Genomic DNA, 25978 nt, shown 5'->3' with positions numbered 1-25978 from the left:
ACTGTCCTCCATTACCCAGCATTCTACTGTCCTCCATTACCCAGCATACTACTGTCCTCCATTACCCAGCATACTACTGTCCTCCATTACCCAGCATACTACTGTCCTCCATTACCCAGCATACTACTGTCTTCCATTACCCAGCATACTACTGTCCTCCGTTACCCAGCATACTACTGTCCTCCATTACCCAGCATACTACTGTCCTCCATTACCCAGCATACTACTGTCCTCCATTACCCAGCATACTACTGTCCTCCATTACCCAGCATACTACTGTCTTCCATTACCCAGCATACTACTGTCCTCCATTACCCAGCATTCTACTGTCCTCCATTACCCAGCATACTACTGTCCTCCATTACCCAGCATACTACTGTCCTCCGTTACCCAGCATACTACTGTCCTCCGTTACCCAGCATACTACTGTCCTCCATTACCCAGCATACTACTGTCTTCCATTACCCAGCATACTACTGTCCTCCATTACCCAGCATACTACTGTCCTCCATTACCCAGCATACTACTGTCTTCCATTACCCAGCATACTACTGTCCTCCATTACCCAGCATACTACTGTCCTCCATTACCCAGAATACTACTGTCCTCCATTACCCAGCATACTACTGTCCTCCATTACCCAGCATACTACTGTCCTCCATTACCCAGCATACTACTGTCCTCCATTACCCAGCATACTACTGTCCTCCATTACCCAGCATACTACTGTCCTCCATTACCCAGCATACTACTGTCCTCCATTAACCAGCATACTACTGTCCTCCATTACCCAGCATACTACTGTCCTCCATTACCCAGCATACTACTGTCATCCGTTACCCAGCATACTACTGTCCTCCGTTACCCAGCATACTACTGTCCTCCGTTACCCAGCATACTACTGTCCTCCGTTACCCAGCATACTACTGTCCTCCATTACCCAGCATACTACTGTCCTCCATTACCCAGCATACTACTGTCCTCCATTACCCAGCATACTACTGTCCTCCATTACCCAGCATACTACTGTCTTCCATTACCCAGCATACTACTGTCCTCCATTACCCAGCATACTACTGTCCTCCATTACCCAGCATACTACTGTCCTCCATTACCCAGCATACTACTGTCCTCCATTACCCAGCATACTACTGTCCTCCGTTACCCAGCATACTACTGTCCTCCGTTACCCAGCATACTACTGTCCTCCGTTACCCAGAATACTACTGTCCTCCGTTACCCAGCATACTACTGTCCTCCGTTACCCAGCATACTACTGTCCTCCGTTACCCAGCATACTACTGTCCTCCGTTACCCAGCATACTACTGTCCTCCGTTACCCAGCATACTACTGTCCTCCGTTACCCAGCATACTACTGTCCTCCATTACCCAGCATACTACTGTCCTCCATTACCCAGCATACTACTGTCCTCCATTACCCAGCATACTACTGTCCTCCATTACCCAGCATACTACTGTCCTCCATTACCCAGCATACTACTGTCCTCCATTACCCAGCATACTACTGTCCTCCATTACCCAGCATACTACTGTCCTCCGTTACCCAGCATACTACTGTCCTCCATTACCCAGCATACTACTGTCCTCCGTTACCCAGCATACTACTGTCCTCCGTTACCCAGTATACTACTGTCCTCCATTACCCAGCATACTACTGTCCTCCATTACCCAGCATACTACTGTCCTCCATTACCCAGCATACTACTGTCCTCCATTACCCAGCATACTACTGTCCTCCGTTACCCAGCATACTACTGTCATCCATTACCCAGCATACTACTGTCCTCCGTTACCCAGCATACTACTGTCCTCCATTACCCAGCATACTACTGTCCTCCATTACCCAGCATACTACTGTCCTCCATTACCCAGCATACTACTGTCCTCCATTACCCAGCATACTACTGTCCTCCATTACCCAGCATACTACTGTCCTCCATTACCCAGCATACTACTGTCCTCCATTACCCAGCATACTACTGTCCTCCGTTACCCAGCATACTACTGTCATCCGTTACCCAGCATACTACTGTCCTCCGTTACCCAGCATACTACTGTCCTCCGTTACCCAGCATACTACTGTCCTCCGTTACCCAGCATACTACTGTCCTCCATTACCCAGCATACTACTGTCCTCCATTACCCAGCATACTACTGTCCTCCATTACCCAGCATACTACTGTCCTCCATTACCCAGCATACTACTGTCTTCCATTACCCAGCATACTACTGTCCTCCATTACCCAGCATACTACTGTCCTCCATTACCCAGCATACTACTGTCCTCCATTACCCAGCATACTACTGTCCTCCATTACCCAGCATACTACTGTCCTCCATTACCCAGCATACTACTGTCCTCCGTTACCCAGCATACTACTGTCCTCCGTTACCCAGCATACTACTGTCCTCCGTTACCCAGAATACTACTGTCCTCCGTTACCCAGCATACTACTGTCCTCCGTTACCCAGCATACTACTGTCCTCCGTTACCCAGCATACTACTGTCCTCCGTTACCCAGCATACTACTGTCCTCCGTTACCCAGCATACTACTGTCCTCCGTTACCCAGCATACTACTGTCCTCCGTTACCCAGCATACTACTGTCCTCCATTACCCAGCATACTACTGTCCTCCATTACCCAGCATACTACTGTCCTCCATTACCCAGCATACTACTGTCCTCCATTACCCAGCATACTACTGTCCTCCATTACCCAGCATACTACTGTCCTCCATTACCCAGCATACTACTGTCCTCCATTACCCAGCATACTACTGTCCTCCGTTACCCAGCATACTACTGTCCTCCATTACCCAGCATACTACTGTCCTCCGTTACCCAGCATACTACTGTCCTCCGTTACCCAGTATACTACTGTCCTCCGTTACCCAGCATACTACTGTCCTCCATTACCCAGCATACTACTGTCCTCCATTACCCAGCATACTACTGTCCTCCATTACCCAGCATACTACTATCCTCCATTACCCAGCATACTACTGTCCTCCGTTACCCAGCATACTACTGTCATCCATTACCCAGCATACTACTGTCCTCCGTTACCCAGCATACTACTCACCAGTGTTCAATTATTAATGAACAAACTTGACGAACTCAGAGCGAGGATCTCCTTCCAGATGGACATCAGATCCTGTAACATACTCTGTTTTTCTGAGACTTGGCTTTCCTCCGACATCCAGACGGATTATATACAACCAACGGGTTTTACCGTATTTTCGAGTGGATAGGAATGCAGGCTCTCTCTGGCTCTGCTTTATGACAACAAGTGGTGCGACGGAGGAAATGTACAGGAACTTGCGAGCTTCTGCTCCCCCGACTTGGAATACTTGGTCATCAAATGTTGCCCTTTTTACAAGGTGGTATGCTGCTAGCTTTTATTATTATTATATTAAAGGCCTATGTCAGATGCCGAAAACTGTGTAACTAAAGATTAACGAACCATGAATCATGGTGATTTTAAAGACGATTACCCCTTCCACTGACACACACGCGCGAAGGGCCCCATCTGGATGTTCATTTCAGTGTTGATTGGGTCTGTGTTAAGGCCCCTCCAGTATGTGGTCGTCATAACCCTGAGAGACTGTAATTGCCTGGACCACTGAAGGACCTCATTAGACCACGCACGCACGCCACACACACACATTGAGATGCCCAATGATTACAAGGGTACAAACCCAAATCAGCCCCACCACCACCCCTGCTCCCATCAAGCACAAATCAATCCAGAGATGGTAGACCGACCACATTAACAGCACACCTGTCTATATCAATGTACCAACTTTCCAGTTATTACACACTAACAACACCAACACACCACACTAGGAGTCACACCAACACACCCCACTAGGAGTCACACCCCACTAGGAGTCACACCAACACACCCCACTAGGAGTCACACCAACACACCCCACTAGGAGTCACACCAACACACCACACTAGGAGTCACACCAACACACCACACTAGGAGTCACACAAACACACCCCACTAGGAGTCACACCCCACTAGGAGTCACACAAACACACCCCACTAGGAGTCACACCAACACACCACACTAGGAGTCACACCAACACACCCCACTAGGAGTCACACCAAGACACCACACTAGGAGTCACACCAACACACCCCACTAGGAGTCACACCAACACACCCCACTAGGAGTCACACCACACTAGGAGTCACATCAACACACCCCACTAGGAGTCACACCACACTAGGAGTCACACCAATACACCCCACTAGGAGTCACACCAATACACCCCACTAGGAGTCACACCAACACACCCCACTAGGAGTCACACCAATACACCACACTAGGAGTCACACCAACACACCCCACTAGGAGTCACACCAACACACCCCACTAGGAGTCACACCAACACACCCCACTAGGAGTCACACCACACTAGGAGTCACACCAACACACCCCACTAGGAGTCACACCAACACACCCCACTAGGAGTCACACCACACTAGGAGTCACATCAACACACCCCACTAGGAGTCACACCACACTAGGAGTCACACCAATACACCCCACTAGGAGTCACACCAATACACCCCACTAGTAGTCACACCAATACACCCCACTAGGAGTCACACCAACACACCCCACTAGGAGTCACACCAACACACCCCACTAGGAGTCACACCAACACACCCCACTAGGAGTCACACCAACATACACCACTATGAGTCACACCAACACACCCCACTAGGAGTCACACCAACACACCACACTAGGAGTCACACCAACACACCACACTAGGAGTCACACAAACACACCCCACTAGGAGTCACACCAACACACCACACTAGGAGTCACACCAACACACCCCACTAGGAGTCACACCAACACACCCCACTAGGAGTCACACCAACACACACCACTATGAGTCACACCAACACACCCCACTAGGAGTCACACCAACACACCCCACTAGGAGTCACACCAACACACCACACTAGGAGTCACACCAACACACCACACTAGGAGTCACACCAACACACCCCACTAGGAGTCACACCACCACACCCCACTAGGAGTCACACCAATACACCACACTAGGAGTCACACCAACACACCCCACTAGGAGTCACACCAATACACCACACTAGGAGTCAGACCAACACACCCCACTAGGAGTCACACCAACACACCCCACTAGGAGTCACACCAACACACCCCACTAGGAGTCACACCAATACACCACACTAGGAGTCACACCAACACACCCCACTAGGAGTCACACCAACACACCCCACTAGGAGTCACACCACACTAGGAGTCACATCAACACACCCCACTAGGAGTCACACCACACTAGGAGTCACACCAATACACCCCACTAGGAGTCACACCAATACACCCCACTAGGAGTCACACCAATACACCACACTAGGAGTCACACCAACACACCCCACTAGGAGTCACACCAACACACCCCACTAGGAGTCACACCAATACACCCCACTAGGAGTCACACCAACACACCACACTAGGAGTCACACCAACACACCCCACTAGGAGTCACACAAATACACCCCACTAGGAGTCACACCAATACACCCCACTAGGAGTCACACCAACACACCCCACTAGGAGTCACACCAATACACCACACTAGGAGTCACACCAACACACCCCACTAGGAGTCACACCAACACACCACACTAGGAGTCACACCAACACACCACACTAGGAGTCACACCAACACACCCCACTAGGAGTCACACCAACACACCACACTAGGAGTCACACCAACACACCCCACTAGGAGTCACACCAACACACCACACTAGGAGTCACACCAACACACCCCACTAGGAGTCACACCAACACACCCCACTAGGAGTCACACCAACACACCCCACTAGGAGTCACACCAACACACCACATATAGTGAAGAAGGAAACCAAGAGCAGGACTGACAGCCATTGTTCTGTTAATGGATCTCACCTCTGGGTCTGTGTCCATAGACTTACAACACCGTCACACAACATAAAGCATAGGCCTGGATCTCACCTATAGGTCTGTTTCCATAGACTTACAACACCGTCACACAACATAAAGCATAGCCTTGATCTCACCTATAGGTCTGTTTCCATAGACTTACAACACCGTCACACAACATAAAGCATAGCCTGGATCTCACCTATAGGTCTGTTTCCATAGACTTACAACACCGTCACACAACATAAAGCATAGGCCTGGATCTCACCTATAGGTCTGTTTCCATAGACTTACAACACCGTCACACAACATAAAGCATAGGCCTGGATCTCACCTCTGGGTCTGTTTCCATAGACTTACAACACCGTCACACAACATAAAGCATAGGCCTGGATCTCACCTATAGGTCTGTTTCCATAGACTTACAACACCGTCACACAACATAAAGCATAGGCCTGGATCTCACCTCTGGGTCTGTTTCCATAGACTTACAACACCGTCACACAACATAAAGCATAGGCCTGGATCTCACCTATAGGTCTGTTTCCATAGACTTACAACACCGTCACACAACATAAAGCATAGGCCTGGATCTCACCTCTGGGTCTGTTTCCATAGACTTACAACACCGTCACACAACATAAAGCATAGGCCTGGATCTCACCTATAGGTCTGTTTCCATAGACTTACAACACCGTCACACAACATAAAGCATAGCCTTGATCTCACCTATAGGTCTGTTTCCATAGACTTACAACACCGTCACACAACATAAAGCATAGCCTGGATCTCACCTATAGGTCTGTTTCCATAGACTTACAACACCGTCACACAACATAAAGCATAGGCCTGGATCTCACCTATAGGTCTGTTTCCATAGACTTACAACACCGTCACACAACATAAAGCATAGGCCTGGATCTCACCTCTGGGTCTGTTTCCATAGACTTACAACACCGTCACACAACATAAAGCATAGGCCTGGATCTCACCTATGGGTCTGTTTCCATAGACTTACAACACCGTCACACAACATAAAGCATAGGCCTGGATCTCACCTATGGGTCTGTTTCCATAGACTTACAACACCGTCACACAACATAAAGCATAGCCTTGATCTCACCTATAGGTCTGTTTCCATAGACTTACAACACCGTCACACAACATAAAGCATAGGCCTGGATCTCACCTATAGGTCTGTTTCCATAGACTTACAACACCGTCACACAACATAAAGCATAGGCCTGGATCTCACCTCTGGGTCTGTTTCCATAGACTTACAACACCGTCACACAACATAAAGCATAGGCCTGGATCTCACCTATGGGTCTGTTTCCATAGACTTACAACACCGTCACACAACATAAAGCATAGGCCTGGATCTCACCTATAGGTCTGTGTCCATAGACTTACAACACCGTCACACAACATAAAGCATAGGCCTGGATCTCACCTATGGGTCTGTTTCCATAGACTTACAACACCGTCACACAACATAAAGCATAGGCCTGGATCTCACCTATGGGTCTGCAGTGTGTCCTGAGGTCTACCTTCCCTCTGGCTGCTGGGTTCAGCGGTTCAGGCTTCACTCTATTCCTCACTGCAATATGAGACAGGAGCTCCCTCATACAATGTACATAATGTATACTCCCTGATACAATTTAAATACAGTCCAATTTACAAGCTGCATCACAATAACAAGACAGATCCGTGCATCCTGATACGACGTACAGCTGACTTTGAGCTGTTTAAAATGTCTGGGACTGTTTCTCATCAACGACAGGTCAAGAAAGACAACATGATAAGTTTGCATGCCTCGAAGAGCAACATGACCAAGAAATAGCGCAAACACAATCAAAAGCAATCGCAACCAGAAGCAAACACGATCAAAAGCAATCACAACCAGAAGCAAACACAATCAAAAGCAATCACAACCAGAAGCAAACACGATCAAAAGCAATCCCAACCAGAAGCAAACACGATCAAAAGCAATCACAACCAGAAGCAAACACAATCAAAAGCAATCACAACCAGAAGCAAACACAATCAAAAGCAATCACAACCAGAAGCAAACACAATCAAAAGCAATCGCAACCAGAAGCAAACACAATCAAAATACTTTTACAAGCTACAGGGATAATTGTGAGACACATAACTCCATTGCAGAGTAGCACCGAAACATCCATGCATAACAGGTAGACATGTCGTAGCTTTAACACAAAGCCTCACTAACAACACCAAGACAAAGACACCACACAAAGCCTCACTAACAACACCAAGACAAAGACACCACACAAAGCCTCACTAACAACACCAAGACAAAGACACCACACAAAGCCTCACAAACAACACCAAGACACCACACAAAGCATCACTAACAACACCAAGACAAAGACACCACACAAAGCCTTACTAACAACACCAAGACAAAGACACCACACAAAGCCTCACTAACAACACCAAGACAAAGACACCACACAAAGCGCAAAGAGAACCCGTAGTAACCAACGTAACTAGAACATACAAAACATGACGACAACATCCACCAAACGCAACGTGTATACAGAATGTTAAGAGTATACATTCGCAGAACGTAACCCAGTCGTGCACCAAACATAACGACAATGTTCCCGTTTGACCTTACCTTTCCCTTGCACTGACACCTCAGTCCTGACCTCCCCATTAAAGGCTGTTGTTTCTAATTGGCAGAGATACGGCAGGAAAGTGACTAGTTACCACAGAGACACAACATATCCACCCGCTGCCTCGTGTAGAGTCATGTATGACAAAATATGAGCAGAGTCATTGACACAACCCAAGTTACTGTACCACACAAACAAAAACACAACCACTTCCTCATAATATTGTATGACTGAAAATGAGCTGAGCCCGCATGATGAACACACTATCATCCTCTTCTATGGAAGACTGAGATGCAGTTGAGATGAGAAAGTCTGTTTTGGAGAGACAGTAGACTGTAGATGAGGAGATATTCAGTCACTCTTGGTAAGACAATGGAAGTTGGAGTGATAGATAGTAGACCATGTACTAAAAATGGAAAACCCCTTCAGAAGGGCTGGCATGACGTGACAATACAGGGTGACATCATAAGGAGGAGGTGACAGGGTGACATCATAAGGAGGAGGTGACACGTTGACATGCCTCTTACCTTGTCTAACTCTCCTCTGGCCAGGGCCTCTAACATCTCTGCTAAAGCCTGTCTCTAGAATAGAGGGGACGATGGAAGACACCATAGAATTACACATTACACAACTCATTTCATAGGATTTCTGTGGGAGAGACATTCAGTCAAAAAAATCTGTAGTTACCAATTCCCCAAGTCCCCTGACATTCAGAGCTATGGTGTGGAGTACCCATTAGAGCAGCGCTCTCCAAACCTGGTCCTGGAGAGATCGGATTCAAAAGCCTCTCAACACCTTGGCGCTACCTTACACTAGAGTCCCATGTTGTATGATACGTCAAGAGCAGAGGTCAAGTCCACCTGTGTTCCTGGATTACAGGGATGTGACTGTCCTGTTCTGTCCTGTACTGGAGTGACCTTCACTGGGTCCTCAGGCCACCAGGCAACCAGGCCTGTCCCTCCCTCCCAGCACTCTGATCCTTAATCAGCTTTCAATACAGGCTAATAAAAGCTGGATAAGAGCCAGCCTCTGGCCGACCAATCTCTTTATCTCAATAGCACTAGCTCTAGGCCTCTCGTTGTACTGGACTGTGTGTGTCACTGAGTTAACAGTCTGATGCTGCTGTGAAACTGAACTAACAGTCGGATGATGCTGTGAAGCTGAGCTAACAGTCTGATGCTGCTGTGAAGCTGAGCTAACAGTCTGATGCTGCTATGAAGCTGAGCTAACAGTCTGATGCTGCTGTGAAACTGAGCTAACAGTCTGATGCTGCTGTGAAGCTGAGCTAACAGTCTGATGCTGCTGTGAAGCTAACAGTCTGATGCTGCTGTGAAGCTGAGCTAACAGTCTGATGCTGCTGTGAAGCTAACAGTCTGATGCTGCTGTGAAGCTGAGCTAACAGTCTGATGCTGCTGTGAAACTGAACTAACAGTCTGATGCTGCTGTGAAGCTGAACTAACAGTCTGATGCTGCTGTGAAGCTAACAGGCTGATGCTGCTGTGAAGCTGAACTAACAGTCTGATGCTGCTGTGAAGCTGAACTAACAGTCTGATGCTGCTGTGAAGCTAACAGTCTGATGCTGCTGTGAAGCTAAGTTAACAGTCTAATGCTGCTGTGAAACTGAACTAACAGTCTGATGCTGCTGTGAAGCTAACAGTCTGATGCTGCTGTGAAGCTGAGCTAACAGTCTGATGCTGCTGTGAAGCTAACAGTCTGATGCTGCTGTGAAGCTGAGCTAACAGTCTGATGCTGCTGTGAAGCTAACAGTCTGATGCTGCTGTGAAGCTGAGCTAACAGTCTGATGCTGCTGTGAAACTGAACTAACAGTCTGATGCTGCTGTGAAGCTGAACTAACAGTCTGATGCTGCTGTGAAGCTAACAGTCTGATGCTGCTGTGAAGCTGAGCTAACAGTCTGATGCTGATGAGAAACTGAGCTAACAGTCTGATGCTGCTGTGAAACTGAACTAACAGTCTGATGCTGCTGTGAAACTGAGCTAACAGTCTGATGCTGCTGTGAAGCTGAGCTAACAGTCTGATGCTGCTGTGAAACTAACAGTCTGATGCTGCTGTGAAGCTAAGCTAACAGTATGATGCTGCTGTGAAGCTAACAGTCTGATAATGCTGTGAAGCTGAGCTAACAGTCTGATGCTGCTGTGAAACTGAACTAACAGTCTGATGCTGCTGTGAAACTGAGCTAACAGTCTGATGCTGCTGTGAGGCTGAGCTAACAGTCTGATGCTGCTGTGAAGCTGAACTAACAGTCTGATGCTGCTGTGAAGCTAACAGGCTGATGCTGCTGTGAAGCTGAACTAACAGTCTGATGCTGCTGTAAAGCTGAACTAACAGTCTGATGCTGCTGTGAAGCTAACAGTCTGATGCTGCTGTGAAGCTAAGTTAACTGTCTAATGCTGCTGTGAAACTGAACTAACAGTCTGATGCTGCTGTGAAGCTAACAGTCTGATGCTGCTGTGAAGCTGAACTAACAGTCTGATGCTGCTGTGAAGCTGAACTAACAGTCTGATGCTGCTGTGAAGCTGAACTAACAGTCTGATGCTGCTGTGAAGCTGAACTAACAGTCTGATGCTGCTGTGAAGCTAAGCTAACAGTCTGATGCTGCTGTGAAACTGAACTAACAGTCTGATGCTGCTGTGAAGCTAACAGTCTGATGCTGCTGTGAAGCTGAACTAACAGTCTGATGCTGCTGTGAAACTGAACTAACAGTCTGATGCTGCTGTGAAGCTGAACTAACAGTCTGATGCTGCTGTGAAACTGAACTAACAGTCAGATGCTGCTGTGAAGCTAAGCTAACAGTCTGATGCTGCTGTGAAGCTGAACTAACAGTCTGATGCTGCTGTGAAGCTGAGCTAACAGTCTGATGCTGCTGTGAAGCTGAACTAACAGTCTGATGCTGCTGTGAAGCTGAACTAACAGTCTGATGCTGCTGTGAAGCTAAGCTAACAGTCTGATGCTGCTGTGAAACTGAACTAACAGTCTGATGCTGCTGTGAAGCTAACAGTCTGATGCTGCTCTGAAGCTGAGCTAACAGTCTGATGCTGCTGTGAAGCTGAACTAACAGTCTGATGCTGCTGTGAAGCTGAACTAACAGTCTGATGCTGCTGTGAAGCTGAACTAACAGTCTGATGCTGCTGTGAAACTGAACTAAAAGTCTGATGCTGCTGTGAAGCTGAGCTAACAGCCTGATGCTGTTGTGAAACTGAACTAACAGTCTGATGCTGCTGTGAAACTGAACTAACAGTCAGATGCTGCTGTGAAGCTAAGCTAACAGTCTGATGCTGCTGTGAAGCTGAACTAACAGTCTGATGCTGCTGTGAAGCTGAACTAACAGTCTGATGCTGCTGTGAAGCTAAGCTAACAGTCTGATGCTGCTGTGAAACTGAACTAACAGTCTGATGCTGCTGTGAAGCTAACAGTCTGATGCTGCTGTGAAGCTGAACTAACAGTCTGATGCTGCTGTGAAACTGAACTAACAGTCTGATGCTGCTGTGAAGCTGAGCTAACAGTCTGATGCTGCTGTGAAACTGAACTAACAGTCTGATGCTGCTGTGAAACTGAGCTAACAGTCTGATGCTGCTGTGAAGCTGAGCTAACAGACTGATGCTGCTGTGAAGCTGAACTAACAGTCTGATGCTGCTGTGAAGCTAACAGGCTGATGCTGATGTGAAGCTGAACTAACAGTCTGATGCTGCTGTGAAGCTGAACTAACAGTCTGATGCTGCTGTGAAGCTAACAGTCTGATGCTGCTGTGAAGCTAAGTTAACAGTCTAATGCTGCTGTGAAACTGAACTAACAGTCTAATGCTGCTGTGAAACTGAACTAACAGTCTGATGCTGCTGTGAGGCTAACAGTTTGATGCTGCTGTGAAGCTAACAGTCTGATGCTGCTGTGAAGCTAACAGTCTGATGCTGCTGTGAAGCTGAACTAACAGTCTGATGCTGCTGTGAAACTGAACTAACAGTCTGATGCTGCTGTGAAGCTGAGCTAACAGTCTGATGCTGCTGTGAAGCTGAACTAACAGTCTGATGCTGCTGTGAAGCTGAACTAACAGTCTGATGCTGCTGTGAAGCTAAGCTAACAGTCTGATGCTGCTGTGAAACTGAACTAACAGTCTGATGCTGCTGTGAAGCTAACAGTCTGATGCTGCTGTGAAGCTGAACTAACAGTCTGATGCTGCTGTGAAACTGAACTAACAGTCTGATGCTGCTGTGAAGCTGAGCTAACAGTCTGATGCTGCTGTGAAACTGAACTAACAGTCTGATGCTGCTGTGAAACTGAGCTAACAGTCTGATGCTGCTGTGAAGCTGAGCTAACAGACTGATGCTGCTGTGAAGCTGAACTAACAGTCTGATGCTGCTGTGAAGCTAACAGGCTGATGCTGATGTGAAGCTGAACTAACAGTCTGATGCTGCTGTGAAGCTGAACTAACAGTCTGATGCTGCTGTGAAGCTAACAGTCTGATGCTGCTGTGAAGCTAAGTTAACAGTCTAATGCTGCTGTGAAACTGAACTAACAGTCTAATGCTGCTGTGAAACTGAACTAACAGTCTGATGCTGCTGTGAGGCTAACAGTTTGATGCTGCTGTGAAGCTGAACTAACAGTCTGATGCTGCTTTGAAACTGAACTAACAGTCTGATGCTGCTGTGAAGCTGAACTAACAGTCTGATGCTGCTGTGAAGCTGAACTAACAGTATGATACTGCTGTGAAGCTGAACTAACAGTCTGATGCTGCTGTGAAGCTGAGCTAACAGTCTGATGCTGCTGTGAAGCTGAACTAACAGTCTGATGCTACTGTGAAACTGAACTAACAGTCTGATGCTGCTGTGAAGCTAAGCTAACAGTCTGATGCTGCTGTGAAGCTGAACTAACAGTCTGATGCTGCTGTGAAGCTGAACTAACAGTCTGATGCTGCTGTGAAGCTAAGCTAACAGTCTGATGCTGCTGTGAAACTGAGCTAACAGTCTGATGCTGCTGTGAAGCTAACAGTCTGATGCTGCTGTGAAGCTGAGCTAACAGTCTGATGCTGCTGTGAAGCTGAACTAACAGTCTGATGCTGCTGTGAAGCTGAACTAACAGTCTGATGCTGCTGTGAAGCTAAGCTAACAGTCTGATGCTGCTGTGAAGCTGAACTAACAGTCTGATGCTGCTGTGAAACTGAACTAACAGTCTGATGCTGCTGTGAAGCTGAGCTAACAGTCTGATGCTGCTGTGAAATTGAACTAACAGTCTGGTGTTGCTGTGAAGCTAAGCTAACAGTCTGATGCTGCTGTGAAGCTGAACTAACAGTCTGATGCTGCTGTGAAGCTGAACTAACAGTCTGATGCTGCTGTGAAGCTAAGCTAACAGTCTGATGCTGCTGTGAAACTGAACTAACAGTCTGATGCTGCTGTGAAGCTAACAGTCTGATGCTGCTGTGAAGCTGAGCTAACAGTCTGATGCTGCTGTGAAACTAAGCTAACAGTCTGATGCTGCTGTGAAACTGAGCTAACAGTCTGATGCTGCTGTGAAACTGAACTAACAGTCTGATGCTGCTGTGAAGCTGAACTAACAGTCTGATGCTGCTGTGAAGCTAAGCTAACAGTCTGATGCTGCTGTGAAACTGAACTAACAGTCTGATGCTGCTGTGAAGCTGAACTAACAGTCTGATGCTGCTGTGAAGCTGAACTAACAGTCTGATGCTGTTGTGAAACTGAACTAACAGTCTGATGCTGCTGTGAAGCTGAGCTAACAGTCTGATGCTGCTGTGAAACTGAACTAACAGTCTGATGCTGCTGTGAAGCTAAGCTAACAGTCTGATGCTGCTGTGAAACTGAACTAACAGTCTGATGCTGCTGTGAAGCTGAACTAACAGTCTGATGCTGCTGTGAAACTGAACTAACAGTCTGATGCTGCTGTGAAGCTGAACTAACAGTCTGATGCTGCTGTGAAGCTGAACTAACAGTCTGATGCTGCTGTGAAGCTGAACTAACAGTCTGATGCTGCTGTGAAGCTGAGCTAACAGTCTGATGCTGCTGTGAAGCTGAACTAACAGTCTGATGCTGCTGTGAAGCTGAACTAACAGTCTGATGCTGTTGTGAAGCTGAACTAACAGTCTGGTGCTGCTGTGAAGCTAAGCTAACAGTCTGATGCTGCTGTGAAGCTGAACTAACAGTCTGATGCTGCTGTGAAGCTGAACTAACAGGCTGATGCTGCTGTGAAGCTAAGCTAACAGTCTGATGCTGCTGTGAAACTGAACTAACAGTCTGATGCTGCTGTGAAGCTAACAGTCTGATGCTGCTGTGAAGCTGAGCTAACAGTCTGATGCTGCTGTGAAACTAAGCTAACAGTCTGATGCTGCTGTGAAACTGAGCTAACAGTCTGATGCTGCTGTGAAACTGAACTAACAGTCTGATGCTGCTGTGAAGCTACAAGGAACTATTTTGACTGGTCATCAACCTTTGTCCTTTGAGAGAATTACAGGGCGAGCAGGTTTTATTTAAAGCTGAAGGTAGAAGGTCCCTGTGGCAGTAATCAACAATATAACTCCTCATGTAGACCTTTATGAGGGTATAGTGAATGTAAAAGGTCCCTGTGGCAGTAATCAACAATATAACTCCTCATGTAGACCTTTATGAGGGTATAGTTAAGGTAGAAGGTCCCTGTGGCAGTAATGACAAACTAATAGGTATAATACATAGTTCAGTAGCTCCTCCCAGGGGTCATAGCTTCCTTGTCCCTGGTACTGTACAGGAAGGACCATAGTTTAGGACCATAGTTTAGGACCATAGATTAGGACCATAAATTAGGACCATAGATTAGGACCATTGATTAGGACCATGGATTAGGACAATATATTAGGACAATAAATTAGGACCATAAATTAGGACCATAGTTTAGGACCATAGATTAGGACCATGGATTAGGACCATATATTAGGACCATAAATTAGGACCATGGATTAGGAACATAGTTTAGTACCATAGATTAGGAACATAGTTTAGGACCATAGATTAGGACCATAGATTAGGACCATAGTTTAGGAACATAGTTTAGTACCATAGATTAGGACCATGGATTAGGACCATAGTTTAGTACCATAGATTAGGACCATAGATTAGGACCATAGATTAGGACCATAAATTAGGACCATAAATTAGGACCATAGATTAGGAATATAGTTTAGGACCATAGATTAGGAACATAGTTTAGTACCATGGATTAGGACCATGGATTAGGACCATAGTTTAGTACCATAGATTAGGACCATGGATTAGGACCATGGATTAGGACCATGGATTAGGACCATAGTTTAGTACCATAGATTAGAACCATAGTTTAGGACCATAGATTAGGACCATAAATTAGGACCGTAAATTAGGACCATAGATTAGGAACATAGTTTAGGACCATAGATTAGGACCATGGATTAGGACCATATATTAGGACAATAAATTAGGACCATAAATTAGGACCATAGTTTAGGACCATAGATTAGGACCATGGATTAGGACCAAATATTAGGACCATAAATTAGGACCATGGATTAGGAACATAGTTTAGTACCATAGATTATGAACATAGTTTAGGACCATAGATTAGGACCATAGATTAGGACCATAGTTTAGGAACATAGTTTAGTACCATAGATTAGGACCATGGATTAGGACCATAGTTTAGTACCATAGATTAGGACCATGGATTATGACCATGGATTAGGACCATAGTTTAGGACCATAGCGGTCCCTGTAATAAGAAAGATTGATATAAAGTCCAGTACCTTCTCCCAGGGGGTCCAGTGTGTGGATCATCAGCTGGAAGATGGTGTTTCTGTTGGTGCTGTTGTGGAGAGACGCATTACTGCCTCCTCTCTGGAGAGTGGGCTTCACCTGGGACAGAACACACACACACACACAACAGGGTTGAAGCCACGGCAGATTACGGCAGGTTACATTCAGGTAAAGACCTTTTTTGCTGGTCACTATGACATCTAAGAAACAATCCTTTTACAATCAGTATACAACCTGATCATGACATCACAATCAAAGAGTGTTGAGACCTTCAACTGTTCTCTGTCTCTCTTCTGGGGTGAGTCTTGAGGTTGTGGTTTGGGCTCTGGTGAAACATTGTTTTGGGGTGGATCAGGTTGTGGAGGTCCACTGTTCTGCTGCAAATACAGGAATACTTTACTACACATGAGCAATAGGAACCGGAGAGAGGAGAAAAGGTATACTTTTAAAGCACTACCCAGTGGGCCAAATGTATTGAATGTCTTTTCATGGTCAGGTTGTATTCTGATTGTAAAAAAGGAAGGGTTTCTTGTCCTTTTCGTAGTCCTGAAAAAAGTATGTTGTTTCAACCAGAAAATAATGTCTTTATGACATCCCATGCCAACATTTGCCCGCTGGGTAAAGGCTGCATAATGGGTGTCTAATGATGGGCATAATACATGATTATAACAACACTGATATTAGCGAGAACAGGTAACTTCCAAAATAAAGGAAACACCAACATAAAGTGTCTTAATAGGGCGTTGGGCCACCACGAGCCGGAACAGCTTCAATGGCATAGATTCTACAAGTGTCTGGAACTCTATTGGAGGGATGCGACACCATTTTCCCACGAAAAATTCCATCATTTGGTGTTTTGTTGATGGTGGTGGAAAACGCTGTCTCAGGCGCCGCTCCAGAATCTCCCATAAGTGTTCAACTGTGTTGAGATCTGGTGACTGAGACGGCCATGGCATATGGTTTACATCATTTTCAAACCATTCAGTGACCACTCCTGCCCTGTGGATGGGGGCATTGTCATCCTATGGGAGTATGGCCATGGTGGCCAAAATAATGGCCTGCCCAGCATTTTTAGACATGACCCTAAGAATGATGGGATGTTAATTGCTTAACTAACTCAGGAATCACACCTGTGTGGAAGCACCTGCTTTCAATATACTTGATATCCCTCATTTACTCAAGTGTTTCCTTTATTTTGGCAGTGACCTGTACTTGAGTGTTGATAGCTTCATGGATACACTTCTTCAAGTGCATCTAAGGTCATGATTAAAAGGTTAAAATATACCTACTGGGATTCTATGAGTTGCCTACACCAGTATCAACCGTGTGCACCTGCATGTCATCTTCTTAGCAACCCCACACCAACACCCACCATCATACCATTCAAGAGACACTGTGGATCTGTCCCAATTGACACCCTATTCCCTATATAGTGCACTACTTTTGATCAGAGCCCTATGGGGAATAGGGTGCCATTTGGGACATAACCCTATAAAAGTTATTAGCATAAAAAATCACATTTCTCTGCTGAAAAAAATAAATAAAATGACAACCCAGATGCTTTACAGAATCATTTAAGACACCCCCGGACAAGCAGGGGCGTGGAGACTCTAGGTTCCAAATGGCACCCTATACCCTTTATAGTGTACTACTTTAGACCAGGGCCCACAAGGAATAGGGTAGAGAGTAGGGTGCCATTTGGGTACCTATCAGCCTAGATGTGAAGGGCTCTAAAATGCAAATGCCCCAAATGACCCAATTTCATTCATTTAGTGCAGCGCCATGCTTCTTCCACACTCAGCGCCTGATTGCAGGAGTATTGTCCTGAGTGTGTGTTGTAGAGTGTGTGTTGTGTGTGCTGGAGTGTGTGTGTTGGGTGTGTGTTGTGTGTTTGCTGGAGAGAGTGTGTTGGGTGTGTGTTGTGTGTCCTGAGTGTGTGTGTTGGGTGTGTGTTGTGTGTGCTGGAGTGTGTGTGTTGGGTGTGTGTGTTGTGTGTGCTGGAGTGTGTGTGTTGGGTGTGTGTTGTGTGTGCTGGAGTGTGTGTGTTGGGTGTGTGTTGTGTGTGCTGGAGTGTGTGTGTTGGGTGTGTGTTGTGTGTGCTGGAGTGTGTGTGTTGGGTGTGTGTTGTGTGTGCTGGAGTGTGTGTGTTGGGTGTGTGTTGTGTGTGCTGGAGTGTGTGTGTTGGGTGTGTGTTGTGTGTGCTGGAGTGTGTGTGTTGGGTGTGTGTTGTGTGTGCTGGAGTGTGTGTGTTGGGTGTGTGTTGTGTGTGCTGGAGTGTGTGTGTTGGGTGTGTGTTGTGTGTGCTGGAGTGTGTGTGTTGGGTGTGTGTTGTGTGTGCTGGAGTGTGTGTTGTAAAGATCCTATTAAATTACTAGAGGGGCTATGTAATAAACCCTCGAAGTTCCAGAATGGGGCGAAAATGGCAGCCATATTGGTCAGGGAGAAGTCCAAACCAGTCTAATTGGAATGAATGGCAGTAGAGGCATCATCCTGATTTTCAACAAAGGCATGCAACATATCCGAAATTGTGTAATAGAATTATTGTCAACCTAAAATAATGTCATATAATCATCAAAACAGTTTATATGGGTTTTCTACAAATGTTCTGTATAAATAGCCTCTAAAACATATATAAACAGACCATAAATGAATGCTATTATATCCTAAGTACGATCATCAACTGATTTCAGCCAGTGTATGGCTCTGGATTGACTGCATTGTTTGAATGCAATGTTGGCATATTGGCAGTTAAAAATTAATGGAATCATTCCTCTAAAGCTGGCTGGCTAGCTAGCTAAAAATGTACAGTGCAGATAAATTCTTCACATTCATTATTTGACACGATATCTTATCACAGCACTGGAAAACCATGGTTGGCCAACTCCCTGACCAAAATGGCTGACCTTTATTACATCATAAGAAGGTTAATGTCCATACTAGTATTCCAATTCCTAATTCTAATCTAACAACCCTGGCAGGGGCATGTGGTACGCCAGTGGTGGTGTGTGCTGGAGAGTGTGTTGTAGAGGGTGTTGTAGAGTGTGGTTTGTGTGTGTGTGTGTGTGTGTGTGGCAAATTAAACAAAATATGCTGGTTAGTTATCTCTGTTGTCAAGGGCCATTGAAAAACAAACGCTATCATTTTGCATAATGTAACATGCAGGCTAAATATGAAGCTTTGACAACTGAAGAATGGTATACTGTGTGGTAGTCAGTGCCTGTGTGTTTAACACAGGAAGTTGCTGAGGGGAGGACGGCTCATAATAATGGCTGGAACGGAGCGGGTGGAATGGCATCAAAACAAATCAAATCAAATGTTATTTGCCACATGCGCCGAATACAACAGGTGAAAACCTTACAATGATATGCTTACTTACAAGCCCTTAACCAACCACTCAGTTTTAAGAAAAAACTAAGTAACCAGTATATTTTGTTTCAAGGGTTGTGGGCTTGCTGGAGGTCGCCCCCATAGAATGGGGCCCCGTGACGCTCAGTTGGTAGAGCATGGCGCTTGCAACGCCAAGGTTGTGGGTTCGATTCCCACGGGGGGCCAGTATGAAAATTGTATGCACTCACTAACTGTAAGTCGCTCTGGATAAGAGCATCTGCTAAAATGACTAAAATGTAAAAAATAGATAAGTAAAAAATAAATATTTATAAATATTAAAGAGCAGCAGTAAAATAAAATAACAGTGGGGAGGCTATATACAGAGGGGTACCGGTACAGAGTCAATGTGCGGGGGCACCGGTTAGTTGAGGTAATTGAGGTAATATGTACATGTGGGTAGAGTTAAAGTGACTATGCATAAATAATAAACAGAATAGCAGCAGCGTAAAAAAGGGTGTTGGGGTTGGGGTTGGGGTGGGGTGGGGTGGGGGGGACAATGCAAATAGTCCGGGTAGCCATGATTAGCTGTTCAGGAGTCTTATGGCTTGGGGATAGAAGCGGTTAAGAAGCCTTTTGGACCTAGACTTGGCGCTCCGGTACCGCTTGCCGTGCGGCAGCAGAGAGAACAGTCTATGACTAGGGTGGCTGGAGTCTTTTGACCATTTTTAGGGCCTATCCTCAAACCACGTGTTTAATGTATTTGATACCATTCCAGTGATTCCGCTCCAGCCATTACCACGAGCCCCGTCCTCCCCAATGAAGGTGCCACCAAACCTCCTGTGGCGTTGAAGTGGGGTCGGTGCTATTGGTTTCTACTGGTCTGGACAATACATCCCTGCTACAGCTTTGACAGCCAAAGAATATATAATGAAACAGAGAGAATTCATATTCAGATAAACGTGGCTAAGCGCTGTACGGTGAGGGGCACCAGGTGTGTGGTTTGGATGAATAATAAGCTACTCCAGCGTGACCAGTGACAAACTGATGGCTGACATTACTTTACATCTCATCAGCATTACATCACCCCCGTCCCCGTCCCCCCCGTCCTGTCCACCCCCTGACCCATACTCCCCTACGCTGGGCTCTGACACCTGGGATCCTTTCAGGGATTCAGTCCCAATCATCAAAAGGCTGCCTTGCCTGGCTGCCACACAAACACACATTCTCTATGAGCTGCACAAAGGGCTGATGAATAAACACAGGCTCAAATGACAGCCAAGTGAATCAACCATTCCTTGTCTCTCGTGGACTGGACCAGAGACGGTCTCTGTCCTGGGTGATATTGCAATGGGCTCTTCTAGTATTTTTATTTCCTGATAATTGTTTTTTGGTGGAGTTTTTCTTTGTCTGTCTGTCTGTCTGTCAGCCACTCTGTCTGTCTGTCTGCCTGCCTGCCTGCCTGCCTGCCTGCCTGCCTGCCTGCCTGCCTGCCTGCCTGTCTGCCTGTCTGTCTGTCTGTCTCTCTGTCTCTGTCAGCCACTCTGTTTGTCTGCCTACCTGCCTGTCTGTCTGTGTGTCTGTGTGTCTGTGTGTCTGTGTGTCTGTGTGTCTGTCTGTCTGCCTACCTGCCTGTCTGTCTGTGTGTCTGTGTGTCTGTGTGTCTGCCTGTCTGTCTGTCTGCCTGCCTGTCTGTCTGTGTGTCTGTGTGTCTGCCTGCCTGCCTGTCTGTCTGTCTGTCTGTGTGTCTGTCTGTCTGTCTGTCTGTCTGTCTGTCTGTCTGTCTGTCTTTTTGCTTCACCAAGCTGCATAACAAAGTCCCAACAACAACAACTACCAACCTTCTTGGGTTCCTTCTCCTCCTCCTCCTCCGGCATGATGATCTTGACGATGCTCTTGTGTTTGTTGATCTGCGTCTTGACAAAGTGTTCTATCTGCACGTTGAACTTCATGAAGCAGACATAGGCCACGTAACCCGACACCAGCATCACGCTCTCCCACCACATGATAGTGTTGTCCAGGAAGAAAACGATCAGCATGATCAGGTCTAGGATGGAGGAGAGGACAACTTAAAACAGAGCTGAGAATGCATCCCAAATGGCACCCTATTCCCTATATAGTGCACTACTTTAGGCCAGAGCGCAGGGAACTATGTAGTATTACACTCTTAGAAAAAAGGGTTCCAAAAGGGTTCTGCGGCTGTCATCATAGGATAACCATTTTTGGTTCCAGGTAGAACCCTTTTTGGTTCCAGGTAGAACCCTTTTTGGTTCCAGGTATAACTATTTTAGGTTCCATGTAGAACCCTTTGTGGAAAGGGTTCCACATCGAACCCAAAAGTGTTCTACCTGGAACCAAAAAGGGTTCTTCAAGGTTTTCTCCTATGGGGACAGCCGAATAACCCTTTTTGGTTATAGATAGCACCTTTTTTTCTAAGAGTGCATGTCCCTATATAGTGCACTATAAGAGGAATACTATAGGATGCAATTTGGCAGTTTAGATGTGATCGACTGTTGGCTCCAGATGTCCTGCTTGTTCCCTCCTGATTCCGGGAGTCTTCCAACAGAGATTTCTGGAAAATCTATTATCTTCTACCTGTTATCTGTAAAATGATTATATTATTATTATTACCTATGATATAGAAGGAGACGTCTCTGAACAAGGGCCACCAGGTGAGGTGGAGCATCTCCCTGGAGAAGATGGCACACATCCCGATGACAAACAGGATGTTAAACACCGCCGACCCTACGATCGTCCCGATTCCCACGTTGCTATGGGAAATGAACACGCCAATCAGAGAGGTGAACAGTTCGGGGGCGGAGCCTCCTGCAGCCATGAAGGTTGCCCCGGCGACATCGTCGGAGATGTCGAGCTTCACGGTGATGACTCCGAGCGCCGGGACGAAGAACTCGTCACAGACGATGGCGAGGGAGACGAACATGTAGACCATGCCCAGGATGTGGAGGGTCACCCAGCCTTGCCTCCTCTGGTCCACTGTGAACAGGTCCTCTGGGTACTCTCCCTTCCTGTGGGGGACGTCTCCAGGGATACCCGGGGGGGTGGTGGTGTTAGGAGGAGGGGAGGTGGGAGAAGGTTTAGTAGGTGGCTCAGGTTCAGGGTCCTCTACGTAGATACAGTGTTTAATGTCCGTCCTGTTGACAGTTATCACTATGACGTCATCCCCCTCGATCACTATAGGAGCCCTGGTGATGACGTCGTCATTATAGCCCTCTGTTAGGGTCGAGGGGTTAGAGGTCACCACCTCTCGTGTGTCTACCTCCGGGACACTACTACTACCACTACCGCCCCCTTCCTCTGGGAGTGCTGTCCCAGGGTCCTCCTCTGCTGTGGCCTGGCGAGCCACCCATGGCTCCTGCAGCCGGGCCTTGAACGTCACGGTGTAGACACAGCACAGTAATACACCGGAGAGGAAGAAGAGGATGCGACTCCGATTGAGTCTCCGTCTTTGTGGCAAATGCATTGTTGACTGCTGCCAGAGTGGTGCTTGGTTCCTACTTCAGATTACTGGGTCTATGTCAGGTGCATGGCTAGGCTTATGGGAACAGGTCCAGTAGCATTAGTTGGACAAATAATGCAGTTCAGGGAGCGGTCAGCACACTTCTTCGGCATGCTCTGTTTTAATGTCATAGTCCTGGCATGATGTCCCAGCTCCAACCTATAAAAAGGGGGAAATAAATCAATCATTCACTCAGTTTAGACTACAATGCAAAACTCACGTCATACATTTTACATAATAATGTAATAATAGAATAATAATAACATTACTCAAGTATTATATACACTCTCTGATTTATTAGAAGGGTTTATAATAAGGGCGCGTTCACGTGAAGGCAGCCGCAGGAGCGCGGAGGATGGGACACAGCCACCTGTTACTATGGCTACATAATTGCAGGTACTCTGCTCTCCCAAGAGGTGCACAGATTAAATGGCACGTGTAATGAAATGCAACACAAATGTAGTTAATGAACAAACTACAATGAAAAAACGGCGAATAAACTACAAAGACCATAAAGTAGGCCCTACTTTTCATTGATGTGCGCGCGTCAAGAACGCGCTAATATGCGCTCCTCGAGTCGAGACAGCATCAGCAATATGATTCATTCCAAATGTTCAATCAACCATTTCATTTTCACGTGTGTATCCAGGTGGGTCGGGTGAAAATTAAGAAATGTAAATAAAGATAAATTAAACTGAATTTCGTGGGGAAATTCCAGGCAAGAAACAGTGCCCGATAATGACTCATTGACAAGTATCGCAGGCTTCCACAAGGTCAATGCCGATTATTGTAGCTTAAATCCTATCTTAATAAAACATCTGTAAACCTAAACCTTTATCAATTCTTAATAAAACGTACCTTTGATCGCTGAGTTGTTGTGCTAGAGGTGTTCTAGAAGCGAGGTCTCTCTCCAGCTGTGTGCGCTAAGGTAAAGGGATTGGTTGAGAGATGCTGACTCTAGTTTTTGGTGAGCAGCTACAAGGGCGCACCGCAGGATGACAGCTCACACCTCCTCTCCTCGGCTCAGCATAATACCTGGAGTCTTTTAAGAGGATTAGGTTAGGTGTTCACACAATCTCTCACATTCTCATTAACACGTTTAAAAGGCTTCAATTCCAATGCATTCCAATTCATTTGTTCATAATCCACCAAATGGATGCAGCGTCTCCAACCGCCAACGCTGGGCAAAAACGAACCATGTCTGCGCGCTGAAGTGGAAGGCGGGTTGTCAAGACATAATTGCAATTCTGAAGAGTGCTCCTTTGTGCATACAGACATACAGGCAGGCAGGCAGACATACGTACAGGCAGGCAGGCAGGCAGGCAGGCAGGCAGACAGACAGACAGACAGACAGACAGACAGACAGACAGACAGACAGACAGACAGACAGACAGACAGACAGACAGACAGACAGACAGACAGACAGACAGACAGACAGACGGGGTTTGGTGATGAGAGGAAGGTGAGTCATTAACCATTTGATGAACTCATTGGACTCATGAAATCATTCTGATATGTAAGCTGCTGCCTTCATTTAGTGTTGATGAGACATGCTGCTACAGCTAGGTTTACTAAGGAGGCTGTTATGTGGAGATGAAGGACCGCTTTTAAAAGCCTAGATCATTGTTTTTTATTCACACCACCAGCTATGCTCTTTTCACAAATAACTACAGATATTCACTTTATTTCACACAACTTTATTGGTTATTATATCACACATTATACATTTATACTTCAACCATTCAAAACCTTTTAATAAAACACATGATTCCAGACAGCGATCCCTTCCCTTAATTCTCTAACAATGTCCATTTCCCTGAGGTTCTGGGCTCTGACGGGCTCTCTATGTCTGCTTCGACAGGGAGTGGGCAGGAGAAGTGTGGAGAGTTGGGACGCAACCCTAACCATGGCATCAGACACAGATCAGTGAGCCTTTGAACATTCAGCAAGGATGGCATGATGGAGATAGTCCCCATGATATCTACTATAACATCACTGGAGAATACAGTAGCTTACATCCCAGAATGCAGCTTGATTCTACACTGCATGAGAAACACTGTTGGCGTACAACATTTCATTTAGGATTAAAGCAATATTTAAAAAAAAAAGTCCAATGCAGCCGTTTTATGTCAATATCAAATCATTTCTGGGTAACAATGAAGTACCTTACTGTGATTGTTTTTAATTAAAATGGCCAAAAATAAACAAAAGTAGCTTCTTAGCAACGGGCAATTTCTCAAGCAAGAATTTAGCTAGGACTGACTGGGAGTGGTCTGAGTGGGGAGGGGACAACGGAAAATGTGCTGTTATTGGCAGAGAGGTTTTAGAACTCTCTTTCTTATTGGTCTATTAACTAATTCACCCCATGGTGATGTCACCATGGAATGCCAAAACTCCCTCCCACCAAAACAGGCTGAAATTTCAGGCGGTCTTTTCAAAGAGCTCTTACACTAAAAGGGCATTATCATAATTTTCACAATTTCACAGTATTATTCCAACCTCAGTGTGGAAATATATATAAAACACAGGAAAAGTACATTTTTGACTGCACTGGGCCTTTATAAAACAAAACAAATCAACTTATAACAAAACAAATCAATGTATAACAAAAAAAATCAACTTAAAACAAAACAACTTATAACAAAACAAATCAACTTAAAACAAATCAACTTATAACAAAACAAATCAAAACAAAACAAATCAACGTATATCAA

General features: G+C 46.0%; 1 protein-coding gene across 1 annotated transcript in view; it reads right to left on the bottom strand.

The window, feature by feature from the left end:
* Window positions 1-23228, bottom strand: part of LOC311118937 (sodium/potassium/calcium exchanger 1-like) — a gene marked incomplete at its 5' end in the record, with an annotated part of 30756 nt that extends 7528 nt beyond the window's left edge. The window contains 6 exons of the mRNA XM_084193687.1: window positions 8644-8697; window positions 9169-9222; window positions 16414-16522; window positions 16693-16800; window positions 21589-21794; window positions 22379-23228. Of these exons, the coding sequence (XP_084049813.1) occupies window positions 8644-8697; window positions 9169-9222; window positions 16414-16522; window positions 16693-16800; window positions 21589-21794; window positions 22379-23228 (1381 nt within the window). The remainder of the gene's footprint in view (window positions 1-8643; window positions 8698-9168; window positions 9223-16413; window positions 16523-16692; window positions 16801-21588; window positions 21795-22378) is intronic.
* Between the last annotated feature and the right edge of the window lie 2750 nt (window positions 23229-25978).

This window comes from Coregonus lavaretus (assembly GCF_964263955.1).
Source record: "Coregonus lavaretus genome assembly, contig: HAP1_SCAFFOLD_767, whole genome shotgun sequence".
Classification (NCBI taxonomy): domain Eukaryota; kingdom Metazoa; phylum Chordata; class Actinopteri; order Salmoniformes; family Salmonidae; genus Coregonus; species Coregonus lavaretus.
Note: the sequence above shows the minus strand (reverse complement) of the source record. Positions and strands in the feature narration are given on the sequence as shown.